Below are 22782 nucleotides of genomic sequence, written 5' to 3' on the forward strand. Positions count from 1 at the left end.
TAGGTAACCTCTCTTTGGCTCAGAAACAGAGGTAAGTAGGGGAAAAGCCCCCATATTATGCCTCATGTTTACACAATACCTTAACAAGTGGAGGCTAAAATCCAAACGCTTGCACCAATAGGTAGGTATTTTGGCTAAACAGGCCACACCCCATGCTGGAGGGTTCATCTGATCCGGTTCATCCTGGGTTAGCCCTGGGAAACTGGGCTAAGTCTGTCACGGCAGAACCTGAGTCTTGTCTCAGTTGAACAGTTTCATTGGCACCTTATTTTGATGAGTCGTCTTCTTTCCTTTTAGGATCTGCTCTGCTTCTCCCTGACTGGTGAAGAAAGCAAATTCAGAATCAGAGCTGAAACTTGCTTTCTACAAGCCCATTGCAGGGGATGGACCTCCAGGTGTGAGAGTATTTGGTCTCTGGACAAAAAGACACATGCCCAGGCTTAAGTGCACGCCTGCCATTTTCCTATATTGTTATACCTCTTCCGCGTAAGGATTTAAAGTACGTGAAGATGAGACTCTGGGCTGAGTCCTCCTGGATACCCAAGCTGAGGCAGCCCTGTGCTAAATGCTTTTCTTCTAGGCTTGGACTTCTCCCTGGGAAGTGCTGGCAATTGTGACTCTGCTTGTGGGGAGGAGCTACATTTCTAAAACCACACTAATTACCAAGTTTTTGCCTCTGGAAGAGAAAGGAGGCTCTCCAGAGCTGCTAAAATTTTCCAGGTATAGCATGCTGATAACACACCATCCAGATAGGACCTCTTAAAAGAAAAGTGACCTTGAGCAGCCCTGGTGTACAGACAAATTGGTTTTGTGGTGGCATTTCAGGTCAAAATCTCCACTTCCCAAAACAACCAAACTTGCCTAATTTACAGTGTGCAAACAATCCTTCTCAGCTGTCCCCATCAGCATTTTTAATTGTTTTGGGTGCTGTGCTGGGCTAAGGCTGGTAACCTGCTCCAGGACTGTCCAGGGACATGCACAGGCTGGGCCTGGTCAGGAATTAGGGCATCTGGGGGGTTAACCGTGCTCACTGCTGTTGTGGCAGAGGTTTCCTTGGGAATCATGAAAGCTTAAGGTGTATAAATACAGTCTGGGGAAAAACCTGCTATTCATAAACACTGACTTAGATAGACAGGGTTTTGTTTCAGGTGATGGGCAGGGGAAATTATGACAGCTTGCTTGCTTGGCATCTCCATGAGTTCCTTCATTTTGTGTGCTCAGAGCCCTTGGAAGAACAAAATCTCCATCTCCTGGCTTTCACCCTTCCAGAACCATAGTTACCATGAATTTTCTTTCTGTGAGAATCCAGGGCTAGAGCAGTCATATATAGCTAGCCTAGATTTCCCTGCTGGAAATGTGTACTAAACATTTAACCCATTTGCACCTCTACGACGCCCCATATTTAAGGACACAAGGGTTTTCCTACAGCCTTAGAACAATTTACTGCTTGGTACCAGAGGAGAGTGGAAGTAGGTGTGAGTCCTCCTTCCCAGACACGGCACACAGCTTCATATTATAGTCCTGTGCGGAAGGGTTTAGACACCATCCTATGTGACCAGGTCTCTTAATGCTAATGCCAGGATAGTCTATTCAGGCAGAAGATACCTTGGGCAGGTTTTTAGCTTTCTACTTCAAGCATTCACAGCTAATTAATTGATAAGAGTACTACAAGTAGCATAAAGCTGTTAACTGTAAGTAATGATAAACTACCAACCAGTGTATACCGCAGTGTGACAAATCCAGGCAGAACCTTAGAAGATCCACGGGCACACGAAAGCAACAGTTTTAATAATGGTAATGGCATTGTTAACAGAAAATATAATCCCTGTTCATGGGATATAAACCAGTTCCTGAAGGTAAAAGAGTTACCTGAAGGAGGAAGAAGGAGAGAATTAAGTATCCGAGCACAGAGCACAATCAGGTTAAGACTCGAAAGCCAAAATGATCCCAGTGCCTGAGGTAAAACACTACATGACATTGCTTCAGTGCATTCCTAGCTGATTCCCGGCAGCCAGCACTCTTAGACAATATATGCTCAAAATAAGTCTGTAATTTTGAGGACACTATCCCCTTCTTGCTGATGCATCTCGAGGGAGGCCCTCCTGCTGCTGCACAGCATGGCGTGTATCATCTCCTCCTGGGCAATTTGGGGTTTCTGCTGGGAAAGCTTCTTGGGGATAAACAATGTCGAAATATCTCACACGCTTCCCATCTTAAGAGCCACATTTTCAGCAGTTACTGCTGGCATTTATTAGAGCCTTATTGAGCAATGGCAGCTTATGCCTTGTGGGAAGCAATGGCCTGAGCCACCTAAGCTGCCTCCTCGGTGCACCGCACAGTGCCAGGATGTATGTGTGCCAGTCAGGACACGGGACGTGGATGGTGGATGTCTGGGGAGGAGGAGACAGGAGCTGCACAGAGGCAGACGTGCAGATCGTTTGGGATCACATGGCATGTGAGGCTGCTTCTTTGGAAGGCCAGATGCAGTAAAAGCACAAGGACTGGGCACTGCAGCTGGTGGGATCAGCAGGACACTACATCTCACCTATCAGGAAAAATACTGAGACACCTACACTACAATATAAAAATTCTTTAAGGCATTGCCCCTGTAGTGACTGGTGAGCACCAGCTTACCTGTGGGTGTGGATGCCTGGAAAACGCAAACCCTACTCATTCTTCAGTTAACGTTGGCAATAATGCAATAGATGCTTACATTTGATAATGACAGGCTTCCATCTCATAAGCTACTTTTTTCAAGCCTTCCCCCTCCCATTCCTCTGGCAAATGGCAAGAAAGATGTTTACCTCTTTATTTGCCCAATATAGTGGTAGATGCAACCCCTTTGAAACAATTGCAGAAACTACCTTTGAAAATTGACTATTTCTAATTTAGCAAAAAAAAAAAATTTGCAAATGTGCCTTTTTCTTAGTAAAGTCATGCTTTCTAACCACCAAAATTACAGCCCACCCACATTGGATGATAATTTCTTTTTTTTTTTTTTTTTTTTAAATGTTGATAATGATTTACAGTAGAATAAAGTATATTGATACACCTGCAGGTGCAGAAAGACAAGCCTACACTCAATAATTTAATCCCATAGCATTTCACATTTTTAATGTGTGAGTCACTTTTGAAAAGGTTGAATGTCTTCCCTGCCAGAATCTGGTAAACCCTGAAAAGCTCATTTTATTATGAAGTAACTGCACTCTTATTTGCCTTCTTCTCAGGAGTGATGCTCAGGTGGATGCCAAGGGATTTTTTTTTTATTATAGAGTGAAATTACTGCTTACTTTCAGTTGCTGTGACTTTGCAGAGTGCCATTCAGAGCACTACAAACAAATCTGTTATGCTGAAGCTGCCCTAACTATGCACAGCTGATTCAATGGGTCCTTTACATAAGCACCTCAAGGCAAAAGTAGAGCATGAAAACATCATGAGACAAAGCATTAAGTGCAATTATCTTGCATCTGTGGAGACAGGCGATCAGGTTGCTGTTATTCTTAGTCTGATCTCATCTAAGACCACAGTAATGCAGTTTGGCATGACTGATGATCCCCGGGAGCGAGGTACTGACCTGACAGCACCTAATCCCTCTCATTTGTCAGTATCAAGCTCAAACAATTTAAAGACTGAAGGCTTTCACAGGCCTGCAGCTCTGGCCACCTGGATTGCTACAGTTCAGTTGCTGAAAATGGTGACAAGTCTTTTCTGCAAATTACTTCCGTTGTGATTAGATGATCATTCCTCTCTCTCTGGGTATATACTTTTGACTTGCCATCTAGTTTCCAATGCAGCAAAGTGCTGCGGAAGGAATGACATCATTTTATCCAGAAAAATCCCTGCAGGCCATGCTCTTATTTCATAGTAAAAAAAACTTTTAAAAGACTTTTAAAATTTCATTTGTTTCTCCACCATTCTACTGGGCTCTAGGACTTCTTTAACTGGGGTCAGTGACCTAGTGTGGGGCCTCATCTTTCCACTCTGGTCCTCAGCCTTACCCACTGGAAAGGAACTAGTCATACAGCACCACTGTTGGGATGGTGAGTTTGGCACAGGTGTCATGGGTGTCTCCTCACACAAGTACACACGTGTGCAGGCATGTGTGTGGGTGTGCACACATCTATCCACCAAGAAGGTTCTGTTTGGTCCCCTGCAGGAAAAGATTCAGTTCAACATGCCTATCCACTTAATACAGCAATTGCATAGCATTATTGCCCAAGTTTTCACTCTGATTTGTTCCAGTGCTTTATCTCTGCTTTGACTTCTAGAAGCTGTGCTGAGGTAGGCCGGTGGCTAACAGATGGGCCAACAGGAAGATGAGGGGGGACCCTCACAGTACAAGTCTACAAAGTCTCAGAGTGGTCTTCGTTACTTCTTATCTGACCTGTGAAGAGGAATCAAAGAGCATTGGTGGCAGGAGACTGCCTCCTGTGTGGGAGAGAGGCACCAGGCCACTGGTCAGACCGTTTGTCATGGACTTTTTGCTCCTTATCCAGAGTCCAGATTTGTAATATTGCAGGAATTGTTATTTTTGTTCATTTAGCTACTCTTTGCTCTTCAGCCATGTAGATATCAATGATGTAGAAGTTCAGACTTATTGTGGAGCCATGAGGGAGACAAATGTAGTAGAAAACCTAGTGTAATGAGAACAAGTCAAGACTTCGTACAGATACCGTATTATAAGTTTTTTCCTTTTCCCACATTTCCTCAAAAGATTATTATATAATTCCTATTCAATCCAGCTTCCCAATAGGCTCCTGTTAATCAACTTTGGTTTTGGTCTTTCTGAGAGCAGTGGTCTCAGGACTAGACTTCCTCCTTGCTATCCTGATTTTCCTCTCCGTTTACACTGGAAGACTGACTGGTCACATGTTTAGTTTCAGATTCCATTAAAAATGAGTAACACTGCAGACTCTTTTCCCCTAGTAACCTCATCCAGAAAGAACTGGCAAATAGTTAGGGAATTGCTGGTTAACGTGTTGTAAAAATGAAAGATTGTGGAGACTACAAAACATGCAGGAATTATGTAACAAACGTTCCCTTTGAGACTTCTGCTTCTGTGGTGTACAGACCGCCCAACCCTCTTTAATATTATCTGCTGATATCTGCAAAGATACTTGAAGGTGGCTGCTGCTCAGTCACAGCTTGCACCTTGTGCTCTGCTCGGTGCTCCCCATTTCTGTCTCACAGTCACCTCACTTGACCTGTCTGGCTTAAAGGCCCCTCTGCTGTCCCATTAGGTAACTTGGAGTAGATATCACTTAGGTGATATGATGAATGACAGTCATCATATACAAAAAGTATACTAGATGCAGTCCTGTTTAATTACATTTAATAGTTTTACTAGATTCAATACATAATTAAAATAAGTTCCAAGGGTAGCGATTAACTTAAAACATATCAATACATTTCCAGAGGGCTGGGTTAAGATATAATGGTGAAGGGTCTTGTATTCATTGAGGCAAATATCATTTTTCTCTTCCTGCTTCTAGTAGAGATGGCAGCAGTTTTGTTTTATTACCACTTTGTTCTAGGCTTAGGGTGGCGATGGAGGCTCGTGTCACTGCTGTCCCATCTTCCTTAAAATCTGTGGAAAATTGTGCAGACGCTCTCTCTGGTTTGATTTTGAAGGAAGGTGTTCTCCTGTCAACAATATGCATCACCAGAAAATCAGGTACAATCTAGAGGAGTTTAAGTCACTCTGAATATGTAAGAACTTGTTAGTCCTCAAGCTCAGCAGCAAAAATCTACCAGGCAGAGGGAATAGGATTTCACATCATAGCCTGTAAGATTTTTACAGGCTCCAAATGCAACAGAAATTGATTTACACTACAGGCCAAATTTCTGAATTTGGCTGTGGTTGTGTTTGGATTCACAAAACAGCCTTTGAGGAAAGTATTCAAAAAGTGCAACTTTACACAACTGGTTCGGCTCCTTAAATTAGGAGGCTGGTTCCTTTCAGACCCTGCTGGAGAGAATGTTTAGAGGAAAATCCAAAGCACCTATTGTAGACTCCTGCTCAGATTCCCTCACCTGTTGGAACAAGTTTCTCCCCGTTTAGCATACAGGTAATCCAATCTTCAGATCAGATACTTTATTTCAGTAACTCTGGTTCCTACAATAGGTGATACAAGAATTCCTCTGGGTGTCCCAATTTTAAGTAACCAGCCACAAGGAAAGTGTGGCTGACTATAGCAAGGCCCATTTATAAAAACTGGCTGTAGCACATCATAAATGCACAAACTAATTGAGGCAGAGTCATACTCTGGAATAATGTATTTTACTGGATTAGAATCATAGAATTGTTTAGGTTGGAAAAGGCTTTTAAGATCATCTAGTCCAGCTGTTAACCTAGCACTGCCAAGTCCACCACTAAACCACGTCGCTAAGCACCACATCTACACATCTTTTATATACCTCCAGGGATGGTGACTCCATCACTTCCCTGGGTCGCCTGTTCCAATGCTTGACAACTCTTTTGGCAAAGAAATGTTTCCTAATATCCAATCTAAACCTCCCCTGGCGCAACTTGAGGCCATTTCCTCCTCCTGTCACTTGTTACTTGGGAGAAGAGACTGACACCCATCCTTTCACGTAGCTGTAGAGGATGATGAGGTCTCCCCTCAGCCTCCTCTTATCCAGACTAAATCCCCCCAGTTCCCTCAGCCGCTCCTTGTAAGACTTGTGCTCTAGACCCTTCATCAGCTTTGTTGCTCTTCTGTAGACACTTGTCAACTACAAGATAGTGAGAGGCCCAAAACTGAACACAGTATTTGAGGTGTGGCCTCACCAGTGCCAAGTACAGAGGGATGATCACTTCCCTAGTCCTGCTGGCCACACAATTTCTGTGACATTAGTGACAGAGGGGCGGCACTTTCTGACCTCAGGACAATCTCCCTTTGTAGGTGACTGCTACCTGAGAGCAAAGAGCACTGACGTCTGTTCAGTCTTGTGGCACAGAGCCCCTACCTCAGGAGTGAGCTTTTGCTGGTTAGTCTTTCAGGAGAGTCTCTGTCTGGAAAGTCCCACAGTCTTGTCTGGGAGGTCTCTGTGTTTGGAGCGGAAGGCTGCACCAGCACTGTAGAATGTGATCTGTTACTGTGTTCTGCAGAGTTAAAAAACACAAATAAAAACCTTCTGAAGTAGTGTTAGAGGCAGCTTTCCATTTCTGGGTCCATAAGAATTTTATCTTAACTTCATTGTTACAATCATGCTCTGGCTTCCTTTCCAGTAAGCCACCGCCTAGTGAGGTGTCCAGAAAGAGATCTAGATCCAGGAGAAAAAGCTGTTGATCAAGATCCAAAGCAACTCCTTAATAAAAGGATGAATGCAGCCCTTGGGCAAGGCCCCTCCCTGGGAATAACCTGATGCCAGCCCAGTACAACTGAAAGACTGCTTTGCAAGTCACCCTGGGCATTCTCCTGCCAGGTCATTCCATTGCAAGGCAGCAGGTGATGTGTACTGCTGTCTACCAGAGCCAAAAAGCACAGCTCAAAATGCCCCAGACTAAGGACACCGCCTCATTCTTTTCTCTCACCGTCACTTGCTAAAAACACAGTTCCTTCTTGCAGGAAGTGAGAATGTACCTATGTTATTCTGTAGTGACTGCAGCCAGTCCTCCATCAGTGCCTGAGAAGGTGCTGAGAAGAAATACTCTGCCCCATCTCTCAGCCTGTAAATAAGGATAAGAGAAGGTGAATTCTAGTTAGTCTTGCCTTATACCTGCTGTCTTTGTGAATGAGGCAAGCACTGTAAGGCAGTTCAGTTATGCCTCCTAACAGCACAAAGTCTTAAGTGATTGTAGGCAAATGCAACCATAGACGTAGCTGTGTAGGTTTTTATTAGTGCACTTCTCCATAAGACTTACCGCAACATGAAGGCATTCTCTTTCCTGATGTAATTTACCAGCCTCTCACATTTGGCACCAGGAATGCTGAGGGACAGGAGCATGGATGCATTCTGAAGGAGGATGAAATTAAAATGTCTTCTGCATCTTTTCTGCTAGAATTCAATTCCATACCAATCTGCAGGCTGACTACACACCCATACTACCTTTTTCTGCTTCTAAATTTATAACTGGGATCACGGAATAGGAAGAACCACAGAGGAAGAGTGGACAATATCTCGAAACCAATTCTTGAATAAGATACTTCTTTGAAGGAATATGTTTGAAAATTTCTGAAAGCTTATTATTCTGTCTTATAGTTGGTATCAATTGAACAATTGTTGAATTTTCACTCAGCTGACATTTGAAAGAGAACTTATTACCCCACTCCCCCAAACAAAAGGAAACGTAACTCTATATTCTGTTAAATTCATTTTTACATACGTAAACACAGAGATTACTAGAAAGATTCAAACCCAAATTACCTTAGATGCTTCTTTTTCATCATTATAGAAATCAAGCTTCAATCCATTAAGTTTTACGTAGAAGGATTTCCAAGACCTTGAGCCTGGCTACATGAATAGAAATGGTAATAAAAGCCAATTATTAGCCATATATTTTGAGTAGTGAAATCTTGCATGTTCAACTTCCACAGGAAGCCTATATATTATGATCACAGAAGCTCTCTTAGTCATGACTATCTCCTAGAAAAACAGAACCTGCTGTAGTTACTGGTGTGGGTAATCCAGGAAGGGTCTCAGAGTCAGGACTGAACAAATGCCATAACCTGGTGCAAGCAAGCTCTAGACCATGTTGTGCTCAGCAATATCTTTGAGAGAAATTGGGTAATCAAAGTTATGCCTATTTTTGGCCACTTAAAGCTCCACTTTTTTCCCACCTGGAACACTGGCCCTTGCCTGTTGGTCACAGTCTAGTTTTGTTAAGTGTGTGGTTTCAATCTAATGTGGCTGCTGAATTTTTCTCCATTTCCTAAACTAACCCCAGTGGGATGCTACTGAACACTGTGCAAAAGTAGATCCTATTTCCTACCCCAATTATGTGCCACTGAAATGTTAGCCTAGTGCCATGACACCCTTCTGGATGAAGGATCCTATTACTTGTGTATATTCTTATTTTGTTGTGCCAGTGAATCAAGTTGTCAATTTGGTCATTCAGAGAAAAGGAAGAAACAAGTCCTGAGGAAGGTAAATCATAGCTTTACTTTTTTGATAATATGGAAGTTCAGTACTACAACAAACTAAATTCAGTGTATCCAGAAGAGAGGAAAAACTAAATTTCTCTTCCAGAAGATGGAGTCCATACCAGATTCAATTTTTTAAACAGGTCTTTCAAGTTAAAATTTCAGAGGAAATAGTCTACGGAACAAATCCAAGACAACTTGCTTATGTGCAATACCTCAGCAAACACTCAGATGTCTACAGATTGGTGGTGATTATTAGAAAATTTCCTGCCATGTTATGATCATTAGCCTACTGACCTGAAGTGATATTCTTTCCCAGGATAAGAATTTAGATTTCAGTTTCATTCAGCCCTGGATTAAACAAACCACTTCAAAGATAAACAGAAATCTTAATTCTCTTCTAGCACAGTTAGAAATTATAAGCATTGGGATCATGGGAGTGAGGACTTCCTCTGCCAACTAACCATCACATGCTAATACAGGGATACAGGGTCTTGAAAGGAGTATTTTTCTTTTTCTTTCTTTTTTTTTTTTTTTTTTTTTAAAAAATACTGATTTCAGTTGATATATTGAAACCTGTATTTATAATTTGTGGAACATAATTAACACGTTCGTATGGCCTAAGCTCTGGTTCATAAGTCCGTTAAATGTAGACAGAGCCTGTTCTGCATGATTTCCATGACAAGCAAAGATTCCATTGTCTCTTTCTCTTAAGAACTTGATCAGGTAGTGTCAAAGTCAGTGGACACTTCTTCATACATTTTAGCAGCAACTGAATTAAACCCACGGTCCTGAGCTCCTCTTCAGCAAGAGTTTATCCTGAAAAAGTCGGACCACATCTGAACTATAACTCAAGGAAAGATGAATCAACCCAGAGTGATAGCATTTGTTTCTACCTGTTGTCTTCCTGGAAGGAGCTGGTCCCTCTTTTCTAGGAATCCCTCCATGTGCTGGAGTCTTGCAGAAACCTGAGACACACAAGAACACTGCTGTTTAAAATAGTCCTAAAACATACATTATAATTTCTAAAGGTGTCTCTAGATAAATTCCACACAGAGAAACTGATCTCTACTGCCTTTAGCCTTTACATTCACAGCACGGCTAGAAATCCTCTCTAGGTTGGAGTCACATCTATGATACACTACCTAAATGAAGAGAATTCATATCCCTCTAGAACAATTTACTCATGGAATTTGCTCTATTGTGGTGTGTTAATTACTTAATATTATTTTTATATTATTAAATACAATTTAAACTTAAATTGCTAAAGTTATTCATACCACTCCTGCAATAATACTGAGTTACACCAATGTTGTACACTTTCCTCTCAAAGTGCAAGAGGGGAAGGGAACAATTCTTACCTGTCCATGAGTTAACAGTGCATTTCCTGACAGGATAAGCAAACAGGAGAGGCTGGTTCTAGTCTTGCACCAGCTCAGCTCTTTGGCAAGGGTGACACTAAGTCCTGCCTCGCTGACTTCTAAACTCAGTGAACACTAAGCACCACCCCCTCACATGGAGGGTATGGGTAAGTCATCAGTCTTGCCTCTGTGAGACAGCATCTCCTGGTTCTTAATACTCTGCTGAGTATTCAGCAGCATGAATAACCTCTAGTTTGGGAAAGAAAAAGAGAAACCAATGCAGTTGTCAAGATTTAGGCTATAAAGCTGAGCAAATTAGAAATTCTTTTAAGCAATACCTAGCTGCTTAAGTTAACTATTTTTCTGGAAAGTGTATCAACTGCAAAGGCACATAAAGTGCCTCTTGCTGTTCGGATCCACAAGTGTATCCACTAAAATGCTCACTATATAGTGTTCTTCGTGACTTTGTCACAGAACTTCCTTTATTTCCTTACTTTAACTAGCACAGGATAGCAGTTTTGTGAGGAGAGAGTCAGGTATTCCTGGGACTTACCAAAGATGTATTCTCTAGTCTCTCCAAAGAGGAGTTAGACAGCAGTAAGTTTGGTGATTTATCTAGTGACCCTTGGCCAGGCTCGGATGGAGTTGCCATTAGTTTTGTCTGCAGGTTGGAGGAAGAGGATCCTCTAGCACTTTTTTCCCGAGGTGATAAAAGGCCTGTGGCATACGATTCTGACAAACTGCTGCTGTGTTGCTGGCTTATGGGAGTAGGAGATAAAGGAGAACTTAAAGAACTTTGACTTTCCAAAGATGTAGGTCGTGGACCCACCATCTTTGGTGAAGGTGGAGTGATAATCTCACTCAGCTTCCTCTCAGCTTTCATTTCTGTTTGGTTGCTGCTCAGCACATCTGGGACTCCCCCAGAAGTGAATTGTTGGAATGTTGATGGAGACTTTTCAATGGGGGAGAAAATAGTTTCAAGTGGGGCTATCCGGGACAGGCTGGGTAAGGTCGTGGATGGCAGTGGCATTGCACTCTTTTTCTCTGTCACTTTTGGCGGTGTATTCCTTTTGTCAGATGTTTTTCTTTTCAGAGAGGGAACCCGTACAACTTTGCCTTTATCCTTCTGCTCACTCTCTTCTGTGTCCACTTGTTTCAGGAGATTCATCTCCCTCTGTAGGATACAAATATTAAATTTTTTTAAATGACCTTCATTACATTCATGGGTATTTAGCTAAGATTTTTTTTTTTTTTTAAGCAAGTATAGTTTTTGAAATATGTTCTCTCATGGTATTGAATTTTAAGGCCTGTACCCCCATTGGCATTCTTAGAGTTGGAACTCAACTCAGTTGCTATGTGCTGGCATTATTTTGTTGACCAAACCATGAATAGTGATGGCAGTTATCTCAAACACAGTGAATCCTGCCCTTGCTAAGTTCTCTGGAGACTGAGTCTTTAATAAGCTCTAGAGAAATTACACTTCTCTTCTGTGGCACAGCTTCTTTAAGTTTGCTGTAGGAACAGTGTGTATCGGGGGGGGTTCTCATGGAAAATTTTAGAGTGAAGGGCCTTTGTCCTTTCATTTAACCAATTTTCAAATCACTGAGCAAAAAGGCAGACTCAGCTAAGCTCATTTTTAGCCTAATGCCAAACACAAAATCTATGTTTTGGTGGTTATTTCTGGAAAATAATTTTTAAAGCCATTGAAACAGCATCGGGGAGGCTGACTGAGTATTTCTGGTACTTAATACAGTCTACTGTAGAACTCTGATGCCAGAAGGAAAAAGGCCTATCTCTGCCTTGGTCTCCCTTTATTTTCAAGCCTTTGCTATCCCCCAGCACTCTCTCATGGCTGCAGTCCTGAATGAATCAAATCTCTCTATCTGTGTAGCAAGGGATCACCCTGTTTCTCACACAGCAACGTGCACTATGCACACTTTCTGCTGCTTCTGGCAGAGGAAAGCTTCCACTTTCCCCTTAGAGATTTTGCAAGCGAGCTGGACTCTTTTGATCCACATACAGGTCTTATTCTCTGCAGTATCTCAGCTCTGGTCACTCATTTACTCCATCTCAACACAGGAGCTCATTCTTACATGGAGTGACTGAGCTCCAAACATTCAAGGACCCACATCATCCTGTCTCACACACAGCTCATCAACCTACTTCTCACCTTAGTTTTCCTGTTGAGCTGAGCAAATTTCTCCTCCTGAGCTGCAAGCATCTTTTCAAAATCATGGTGTTTCTTCAGTAATTCCTCTACTTCAGATACTGAACCCTGCATGGGAAAATTATCAGATATGGAAGACTAAAATCAAGTCCGTCAGAAGAGATTATGCCTAAGATTTTCAGACTTACCCATTCTATTTAGCCAAATGATGATTCTAAAGTTTTTGTAACTGAAGGTCTAAACTCCTGATAGTGTGTTAAAAATCTTAATTTACACTTAAAAGAAAGGTCCGTAGCTTCCAGTCTGTCTGCAGTACATGAGAAAAAGCTCAAATAACAGCATTCTTTTTTCTGCAAAGCCATGTGGTACCATGGGTTCCAACTGTAACTGCTTACATATGGATTAAGTAACACAGAGTTTATTCCTGCCCTACAACACATCCATCTTAAACCTCTGTCTTGCTCTCCGCTTAGTTTTTGATACCTCAGTTTGTGCCAATGTTTTCCCACCTTATAAACCATCAGAAGACAATCAACAAAGGGGGGGAAAAAAAAAAAAAGCTATGGATGCTGATGTTTAAATAGGAATTTACAAGCTAGCTATCAAGCCATCTGTGCAAAATATTCTACCGAGCAAGAAGAGGTAGAGGAAAGCCCTTTTCCTATTTGAAACTCTCTCTCTGCATGAGAGGGAAGGTTGAACCCCCTGCAAGTTACCTTATTATGTGAAAAAATGGTCTGGAATTTTCCCCAGTCTTCTATCACCCCCTGGAAGTCACCACCTCCTGGAGCCCATCACCACATAAAATGCAGCAACTGTCCTGGGCTCACTTCTGTAAGAGGACAGACCTCCTGCACATCTCAAGGGTGCATTACTGTTTAGATTGTGATTAACTTCAAGCCCAAGCTGATACATGCTCTAAGTCCTCTGTATATGCTAAGAGGCATTTCAGTAGTGTTGCACTGTTGTTACTCACCCCATAGCTAGGATCTGAAAGAAAGCTCTCCTTGGCAGATAGCCATGCTTCTGCTTGTTCTAGCTCTCTGCGGAGCAATTGAATCTCCCAGTTTTCTTCATATAACTGTTTCCTCATATCCCAGCTCTCCTTTACCTTCTTCATCAGCTCCGACAGCTCTAACAGTTTTTCTTCAATCTGGAAAAATAACATTTGCAATGCCCAGAGGTGAAAAATCCAATCATACTCTCATGTGACAGTCAACTAGCTTGTAATCTGTCCTTATGATCCAGAACATGACCTCTAGATAACTTTGTAGTGTTAACATAGTTTAGAAAGGATGTCCAAGTCCTCATTTTTCTTACTTGAATTCATTTAGTTTGTATGTTGTATAGCTGTATATTATAATTGCGTGCATATTCCACATACTGTATAACCAATATTCTGATATATGCTTTCCCATGATGAAACTCTATACCCAGGCAATTTGTATTATAGAACTAGTGAGAACCAGAAGATTCAACAAATACATCAATTTATGGCAAAGCAACAGTGGAGAGCCTTAAAATGTGAAAGTTCTCCAATTCTTTCTACAACAGAAATAATCTTGCATAAATTCTGAAGATTTTTTTGATGGTGTGATCTTCGGATCTACAGACAGCATGAAGACAAGTTTGGGACCACTGCAAAGGTCAAAGTCTAAAGGTACATAGATAGCAGGATCACAGAAATTTTGCCCCTTTAGCTCTATAAGATTTCTGAAGAATTACATATCTTCTGGTGTACTCAGGGACATCACTCCATCCTATAGTTGATCACACTGTGATATATTTTATCCGATGTCTTGTGTAGTTAAATGCTAAAATCTCATTTATTATCTCACACCTTTTCTGTGGAATGGTGATAACTCCCTACCCTCCCACACAGCATGATCAATCCAGTGACTGTTCTTTTACGGTCAGCTTCAAAATCAGTTTTTAGAGGAGTAGGAACTTTAAAAGGTGTTTTCTTTTTCTACATGTCACATGAAGTCTGCAGCTTTTAATAGTAGAAAACTGGATTGTCCTGTTTAGTTCTGTGCTGGAAGAGAGACAAAGCTGCAACTCCTGCCTGTTTAATGTCTTTGTTCACTCTTGTTTATAAAATATTTAACTCATCAACACACCTCCACAGACATGAAGTGTCCATTCTTCATCAGATCACCTCCTGCCCGCTGCATTTCTTCATATTTTAGCCACTGCTTATCTATCTCACGCTTGTATTCCTCATGGCGCTTGATGAGCAGTTCGGCTCCCAGGACGTCATTTGCCAGTTCCTCGGATATCACTAGTGCATGCATCTCATTGGCCCAGGCCCTACAGTATACAGTCAAAAGGGTGAAAAGGGAAGGAAGCCAGGTCTGTTGAATACTCAGGAATGCACACATTCCATGGCTGTGGATATATGTATACAGACTTATATCAAAAAATATGAATATAAAAACATTGATGAGGGTTCACCCACACGTCTATGGATTTTTATAACCTGAAATAATGTTCCCAGTGCCATCTCAATATATAGCCTGTTAGAAAGGTAGCTGCAGCATCTATACATACTGAAGCATTGCACATTCAAATCCTCAGAAAGAACTGTACCTGCAAACGCCTAGGCTGTACACATGTGTAGGGGTTTTATATGTGGTACAGGGACACAGAGACTTTCAGATGTCCATACAACTTTACCACCATGCGTGAAAGTACTTGCATATGCGTACAGAGCACTCATGCAAAGAAGCATATTGATAGTTTCTACGGAAAAATTTCAACTCTGTGAGCCTCAACTGGCTTAAATCAATGCATCTTGATTTACCTGGGCTCAGGATCTCTCCCTTAGCATAGTAACTGTCCAAAAGTCAGTGGTAGCCACTTCATTGTCTTTGTCATTTCTACTCATGTCGAGGATTAACTCTTTCATTAACTGCACTGAATTATAAATGTCCATATTTCTTCTGTGAGAAATTTTAAAACCCACAATTTTCATCAAAAATGTATCAATTTTGAGGAAAATTACAATAAACTGAGAAAATATAATATTTTAATATTGGTCTGCCACTTTGAGTATAACATATTTCTATTTTTTCAATTTTTACGTTAGAACTCTGCTTATAGATACTTTGGCATGATTGATTTAAACATAATGAAAGATTTAGCTTAACATATAAACTTTTTAAAATATATGTTTTTATAGATGCTTTAAGCATTCAACATTTTGTTCTAATTCAGATTCAAAAATATAAAAAAACCCCCATGGAATTTCCCAGCAATTGAATTCTTCCAGAAAAAGACCCCTAAAAAGAACGGACAGAAGAGTGGGTGCATATGGGCAATGGCATTAAACACGTGTGCAAAACACTTTCAGCACTTGAGGAAGTGCTAACTTATTCTAGAAAGTTACCTTTAATGTTGTTGCTTTGACTCTGAGAACAATGGGCACAGGTGTCTGTACAGGTGTACAAATTACTTGACTATCTAGCAGAGACTACCCCACCTTCCTGCAGAATCAGCAGTATTTTCAGTTGGAATTGTGAGACTACCAAATCTATCCAGAGTGACTGAATTCTCCAAGACTGTCTCGGAAATAGTCTAAAAATGTGGATTTGTCATGCACACTGTGCTGAAGTGGAATGACATGGCCACCTCTGATGTGTGGTAAATTCTGTGAAGTGCTCTTGAGAAGATGCCATGTATGATTATTCAGAGAGATTTGCAAGCAAGGTGCAGAGAACCTGGGCCAGGAGTCAAATAACTAACAGGTGTTATTTAGAAAATCCTATATAGGAAAGACAAGAAATAAGGCCCACTGCCATTCTCAAGGGGCCAACACATACATCAGCTCCCTGCAGTCATTGAAGTAGAGCTGGACTTGTTCTGCCTGGCTCAGTCTTGCCTTCCTCTCCAGAAACTTCTTGTCCAGGTTTTCCCAGGACGCATCCACATCTGTGAGTCTTTCCATGATGTTTTCCTTGACTTGTGGGTATGTGCGGCTGAGGTGCCAAGCCTCTCCCCGAATCCGTTCCAGCTCTTTCATGATGGCTCCTAGATCTCTCTGGAACAGAGACAGAATGTATTGTAAGTCCAAGTCACTACTTACATCTATCAAAAGCAGATTTTAAAGATGGTGCATATCTTTTCTAGCCACTCACTGCACAGAAGTTGGAAATATGACTCTGTGAAGACTTTTCCTCTCAGTTTCTTCCTAATGCCTTTAAACATTCATTGTCAAACATCAAAGAAGCTTCTTTAGATGTGACACACTGATTATTTTGACAAGTGTGGAGCTGAAGTCTCTTGTAGTTCAGATTTGGAATTACAATGACAATTTGGAATAGATTTTAGAAGAGAAGCTTATCCTTAGAAGCAAAAACATTAACAATATAATATCACAATGTTAAAAACAGGAGGAAAAGGCCCCCTTCTGTGAGCACGAAGAGTATTTCAGGATGCAATACATTTATCTTTTGGTTGCCTGCAAACAAGGCACTTGAGAGGATTTCAAATCAAGTGTCAGTCTCTTTTTTTTTGCCATTTATGATTTTCTGCTACTGCTTCATGACAGATCCCCTTACCTCTACTCCTTCAAGCTGGCTGAGAAGTGTCTGTACACCTGGAAGATCATATCCATAATCTTCTATATCCACCACTGCCTCTTTCTCCTGCATCCAGCCCTTTACTTCATCCACATCATGATCATACTGGTGAACTTGCCGGGCTGCTCTTAGATTCTGGGATAAAGAAACAATTTAATGGTAACACTATATATCATGTCTGCAGCACAGAAAAGGGCAACCTTAATATGTCCTAATGCAGCACAGACTGAGCAAGAGTGGGAGCAAAACACCTTCCCAGTTAAGTCACCTGGAAGTGAGGTGTTCAAGCTCACCTAATTTCCCCAAGTTCTCTTTGTCAATGGAAACAAACAGATGTCTCCAAAGAGCAGTTTATCTTGATGTAAGATGAATGATCAAGATGGAGAGCATGAATTACCCTCTAAAGGTAACTCTCAACCACAGAAAGTCTCCTAAAAAACTTGCTTGGAATAGAGGCCTACACTGCAAACAGTGAAAATAAGAGGAGTTAAGTGAAAATTAGGTTTTCTGGAATGAGAGGATTAAAAAATTTTGTAATACTATTTTACATTCAAACTATATATTAACATTGTCATGCATTTACTACTGCTGAGAGACAATAGTGGACTTGACCCACTTCATAAGCAAAATGTATATGTAACAGGAGTGAAAAAAATCGTTGAGGCCATCTGACATTTTACATTCTCTCTCAACACAAAAACGTTGAGTTCTATGTGTCCTCTTTGTTTTTCCAAACGCATCTGTGACTGCAGTTTCATGAGAGGGGGTGAGCTGATTTAACAGCTAACTGCTGCCGAAGTGTAGGGGTTTTGGCTCCGTGTCTCTATTACCTTCTCTCCTATACCCCTTCTTTGACTTCAAGCAACTAACTCAGCAGAAATATCTGGAGAGATTTCGTCTTGTTTAATAAGCTGAAGTAGTTTAATAGAGTCCAGTGACTGCCAGAGCCAGTCTTCTGTTAGCAGTGGTAACTGTTAGATTGGCTCATTTTTTTAAGAAACCAGACCTAGCAACGAATTAAGGAAAGCATAATTACTCCAGGCTGATAAATATCTTTCAAGTATAAGTCTTGCCAGGAACAGCAGGGTAAGCAGTGGCTATAAAGGGAAATGAATCAAAAAAGAATAGAACAGAATACACCCATTGCTCTTATAAACCTTGTGTTTCAACATAAGCAATGCATTGGTTTGGGAAGGGACGAAGGACATGCAAAACTGCAGAAAATTAAATGCCCCAGTTTTTCATTACCTCTGTCCTTGTCTGGATGGCATGGCATAGTTTCTCCCACATCTCATTACTTTGCTTGGTTCTCTTCTGGATAACGTCCATCTTGCTGTGGCCCTCCTTCTCTAGTTTAGATGCTAACTCATTTAAGGAGCCAACTTTGGAATGTCCTAGAGGTTTCACCTCATTTACAAAATCTTTAAAATTTTTCTCAAGAATCTGCAGGATAAATGAGGACACAGATATAAGAATTTCTGCATGCCTCTATGAGAGAGGAAGAAGGAATAATTTTCTCTGTACTGTATAACACAAAAGCTATATATTGCAGTCTACAAGTGCAAATCACTTGATAAACCTAGATGATCCAGAGTCAGAAGGTGGCATCTGTTGTTTTGATCATTTAACATTTTATGTCACAGAGAAAAATCATCCACATTCTGACAAACAGATGCTGTCCAGATCAAAAGCTAAGAAACTTAACCCGTTAGGCTGTCCCCATAGGCAACACTTGTTGAAGAGTGGATACTATGAATTATACCTCTCTGCACTGTGTGCCCTGAGGAGAAATTTATCCTTCAAAACAGCAGCTAGAGGTGTGAATGCTGCATGCCAGTGTTTTCCCCTGAAATTGTTATAAAACCATGGCCCTGGTCACGTCAAATTTTTAGGCCCTGTCAAATTTATAATCAGGGCCAGCAGTGAAGTGTGCTGACCTCACTTTATCCCAAGAAAAAGCTAACTTTCTGATGCACCTACATTTTCTGTTGGAGGATGCTACCAGAAAGCCCTGTATACGTAGACAGAAACCAGTCTGAGTTTTTGCTGCAGAGATAATTGGTTTGCTTAGTTTTTGTCACCGTAACATGTTTCACTGTCAGTAGCTACACAAAAATTGCAGCAAAAATATTCCTGCTTTGCCACACAATACATACAATACTTCTTATTTTCTTTTACCTCAACATCATCTAAGTCCTGCCCATAGTCAGCGGACTCTGCTACAGTCTGTTTACTGGAAAGCCATGCATCCACCAGCTGAAATTCTCTTTCAAACTGATAGAGCTGGAATTGTTCTTGCAGGTGTTTTCTCCGGGTCTCAGCCTTCTGTAGGAGAGACTGATAGTCTGCTAGGATCCCCTGGAGCTTTGAAAGTATGGCTGGGCTGCAAAGAACAAGAATCAGAAGGTATGCCTTTGGTTTACTGTTCTTTTTGTTCTGACAGGTTGAATTTGCAATACCTTCAAAATACAGAAAAAAAACAGATAACATCATGGAGTGAGTTATGCCAAGCTGTTAAAACCAGCTAGTTCAGGAAATTAAAGTATCTCATACAAATGGTGGCTCTTTTAACCTTCCTCCTCCCCAGATATAAAAGAAAACTGGCAATGAAAAACAGTGAACTGTCAATGATGTCTATTTCCTTTCCCAAGCACAGTGTTTTCTGAATCTTTACAGTAAATGAGACCTAGATGACAGTTACTGGACAACAAAGCTCATCTGCACTAATTGGCCTGTTGTTAAAGAACATCAGTCATGAAAACATTTAAACAATCATCAAGCTTTCTGGGGCCTGAGTGTGTGACAGTGGGGAAGGAAGGATTGATGTCCCCTGAAATCATCTTTCTGAATGAGCTAACAGCTACTGAAGGCTGAACTTTTCTATATTTGCCTTCTCTGGGTATTTCTGTTAGACATGGAGCAGAAGCCTGTTTTCACTTTCTTACCTTTCTGGGCTGTCTTTGTTTATTAAGCTGGCACCTGTCTCCTGCACTTTCTCTATCCGGGGCCTGAAACCATCCATGTCCAGCTTGGTAGCTTCAAGTTTACGAAGTAAAGCTTGCGTGGATTCTTCATTCTTCCCATAATCAGAGGTCTCCAGAACGAAGCTTCTTTCTGCCAACCATGCCTCCACCTCCAGTAACTGTATAAAATAGAGGGATGAGCCTGAACACAGCTGTGATTTAGGTCAAGACAAAGAAAACTGAAAAGCAGTGATTCCTAAAGAGGCATATCAGTAAGAACAGAGAGCAGTTAAGGTGTAATGCAATCTAGCAGACGCTGTTCTGAAGAATGCGTGCCCAGAACCCAGTAATTATGGTTCCATGTTTATGCCTCACTTCAGTCAGCTGGAAAATAACTGTTATTTCTCTAGTGCATCCATATTCACCAGATATGAAAAAATCAGGACAGTATGAAATTCTGCTCCTATCTCAGCACTTGCATCCATTCAACAATATAGGTATCAGTTCTTTTGAGCCAAGACAGAACAAAATAAATCTCTCAAGAATCATCTTTACCTCATTCAGGAACAAATGAGCTTCATATGACTGCATGAGCCGCTGTCTCCTCTCTTGAGCCTCTGTCTTCAAGGTTTCTACAGAAGTCTCAAGCTCCTTCAGATGCTCCATAATCTTGCGGGAGGCCGAGTGGCCTCCCCTTACCAGTTTCTGCCCTGTACTAAGCACTGCTTTGGTCAAAGCATCTCGACTGCTTATCTCATTCTCCAAATTCTGTAAAGAGTAAAATGACAGATCAAAAATAAAAACTATGGAGATTTTTATACCAGATGATGTAGTCATGTAATTCCATTATAAATTTGTTTTCCATATACGAAGATGGGTCTGAGGTGCAAAGGTTGAGTGAATGCTTGAAGTGAAGTGGAGGAGTTTTCTGGGGTGAAGGAGTGATTATAGAAATCAAATATAACCATGAAGTTTCGACCTTGGTGTGTATCCATCTCAGAGCGTGGAAGGAAGGAAGAAGTACTAATCACATACTTCTTATCTGTAGATTCCACTGAAATACAGCCACTTTCACCCCATTACACAGTGTTTCTTGAATTAAAATGTGTCTAGGGAAGAACAATCAATTCATCTGCTCATCAGTATGTATCACTTGCCAACACCTTTTTGGAAGATGCAGCTTTGCATAACAGCCATTGAAAACACTCAGGGTACAGATACTACCAGACCACCAAGAGGAAAGGGAGAGAAGAAAACTACTGGAAACAGTTCTCAGAAACTTTATTTGAAATTAATTTTGGAAGACTGGTAGATTTTAAAACCATATGCATACCTCCATATACCCCCCATATGGTATCTGTGTGGGTGGGGAAGAACCACGCCACCAGTTGGTCGCTGGGCAGATGTGCATTCCACAGCTAACTATGCCTGAGCACCTTGAGCACAAACAAACCCCACCATTTTACAATTGGTCTGTTTATTTTCATAGCTACAGAACAGGCAATTTCAGAGTTAGACCGCAGTGCTGTGTTAATGTAGAAGACACCCTCTCTGAGGAGAGGAGCTGCTTTTTCAACTTGGCTGGAAAAGAGCTCTGAATCTAATCTTGCCTTTAACTTCCCCCTATTAATTTCAAGACAGTCACTGTGTTGTTGAAAAGTGACACCGTATTTGACCCCAGCAGAATGGAATCCAGTGGCAAAGATGATTATACATCTTGTACTGTGTATTAATAATAAGCTAGCAACATGAAGAACATCTTTGCAGTTGAACATTTAGCAACATGTATACACAGTATTTCATTTATAATAACATGAAATTTAAAAAAATAAAAGGGGGGGGGGGATGAGGGGAAAATCTGTTCCAAGCCAAGCAGCTGTGTGTACACATGTTATATTTGTGTGTAAATACAGCTTTGCAAGACAGTTTAGGGTTGTTTTTAGGTTGATACATTTAATGCAAAATCTCTTCTGTGGTAACAAACCAAGGACTGAATTTTGCAAATCTGTCTCATTCAGACAAACAATAGAGGGTGGAACTAAGTAAATTCTTGACTGTTATGTTACCTCTGACATTTGTTATCCTGTAAGCCAACATTAAAAAAAAAAAAAGGTGTAGAGATTCTAGCTTCTAAAAGATTGAGAATTCAAAGCTTATATTTTAATCCTGCTTCCAGAAGAATAAGAAACAAAATGGCAGGAGGAATTGTGATGATATTATGCACTGGTATTATGGTCTTTATCTCCCATTCTTATAGTCCATTGGAATATTTTGAGAACTGGCCAATTAACACAAAGATAATTGCAGCCTAAAGCAGTATCTCCACTGTTCCTTCATTTATCCCGAATATTTCCTCAGATTAATTCAGCTCAAATATTCCTTTCTTCCATGAACCTAATTACTTCCCTACCATGTCAATCAGCTCATAATTTTTAGGAGTAATTGCTCACATAACAACATTTATACTTTTGATCATGATGAAACAAGTTTTTTGTTCTTACTGCCTAATCTCAAAGTCACCAACTGCATCTTGATTAAATACATAATTTTTACAAATATGAGAATTACACCAAATACTAAGAAGGTGTAAACTATTCAGAATATACCCATGGTTCTTACTCGGGA

General features: G+C 40.9%; 1 protein-coding gene across 2 annotated transcripts in view; it reads right to left on the reverse strand.

Annotated features, from left to right (window-relative positions):
* Positions 1 to 5325: 5325 nt before the first annotated feature.
* SPTBN5 (spectrin beta, non-erythrocytic 5) overlaps positions 5326 to 22782 on the reverse strand; it is a 97864-nt gene continuing 80407 nt past the window's right edge. For both annotated transcript variants that reach the window (XM_074909575.1, XM_074909576.1), the window contains 16 exons: positions 20713 to 20925; positions 20140 to 20336; positions 19373 to 19577; positions 18443 to 18637; positions 17174 to 17329; positions 16436 to 16653; positions 14735 to 14924; positions 13591 to 13767; positions 12618 to 12722; positions 11001 to 11621; positions 9983 to 10054; positions 8371 to 8457; positions 7868 to 7959; positions 7587 to 7672; positions 6970 to 7105; positions 5326 to 5643 (listed from right to left, as the gene is read on the reverse strand). In XM_074909575.1, the coding sequence (XP_074765676.1) occupies positions 5469 to 5643; positions 6970 to 7105; positions 7587 to 7672; positions 7868 to 7959; positions 8371 to 8457; positions 9983 to 10054; positions 11001 to 11621; positions 12618 to 12722; positions 13591 to 13767; positions 14735 to 14924; positions 16436 to 16653; positions 17174 to 17329; positions 18443 to 18637; positions 19373 to 19577; positions 20140 to 20336; positions 20713 to 20925 (2925 nt within the window). In that variant the 3' untranslated portion in view covers positions 5326 to 5468. The remainder of the gene's footprint in view (positions 5644 to 6969; positions 7106 to 7586; positions 7673 to 7867; positions 7960 to 8370; positions 8458 to 9982; positions 10055 to 11000; positions 11622 to 12617; positions 12723 to 13590; positions 13768 to 14734; positions 14925 to 16435; positions 16654 to 17173; positions 17330 to 18442; positions 18638 to 19372; positions 19578 to 20139; positions 20337 to 20712; positions 20926 to 22782) is intronic.

The sequence above is a fragment of the Athene noctua genome, chromosome 6 (genome assembly GCF_965140245.1).
Source record: "Athene noctua chromosome 6, bAthNoc1.hap1.1, whole genome shotgun sequence".
NCBI classification, from domain to species: domain Eukaryota; kingdom Metazoa; phylum Chordata; class Aves; order Strigiformes; family Strigidae; genus Athene; species Athene noctua.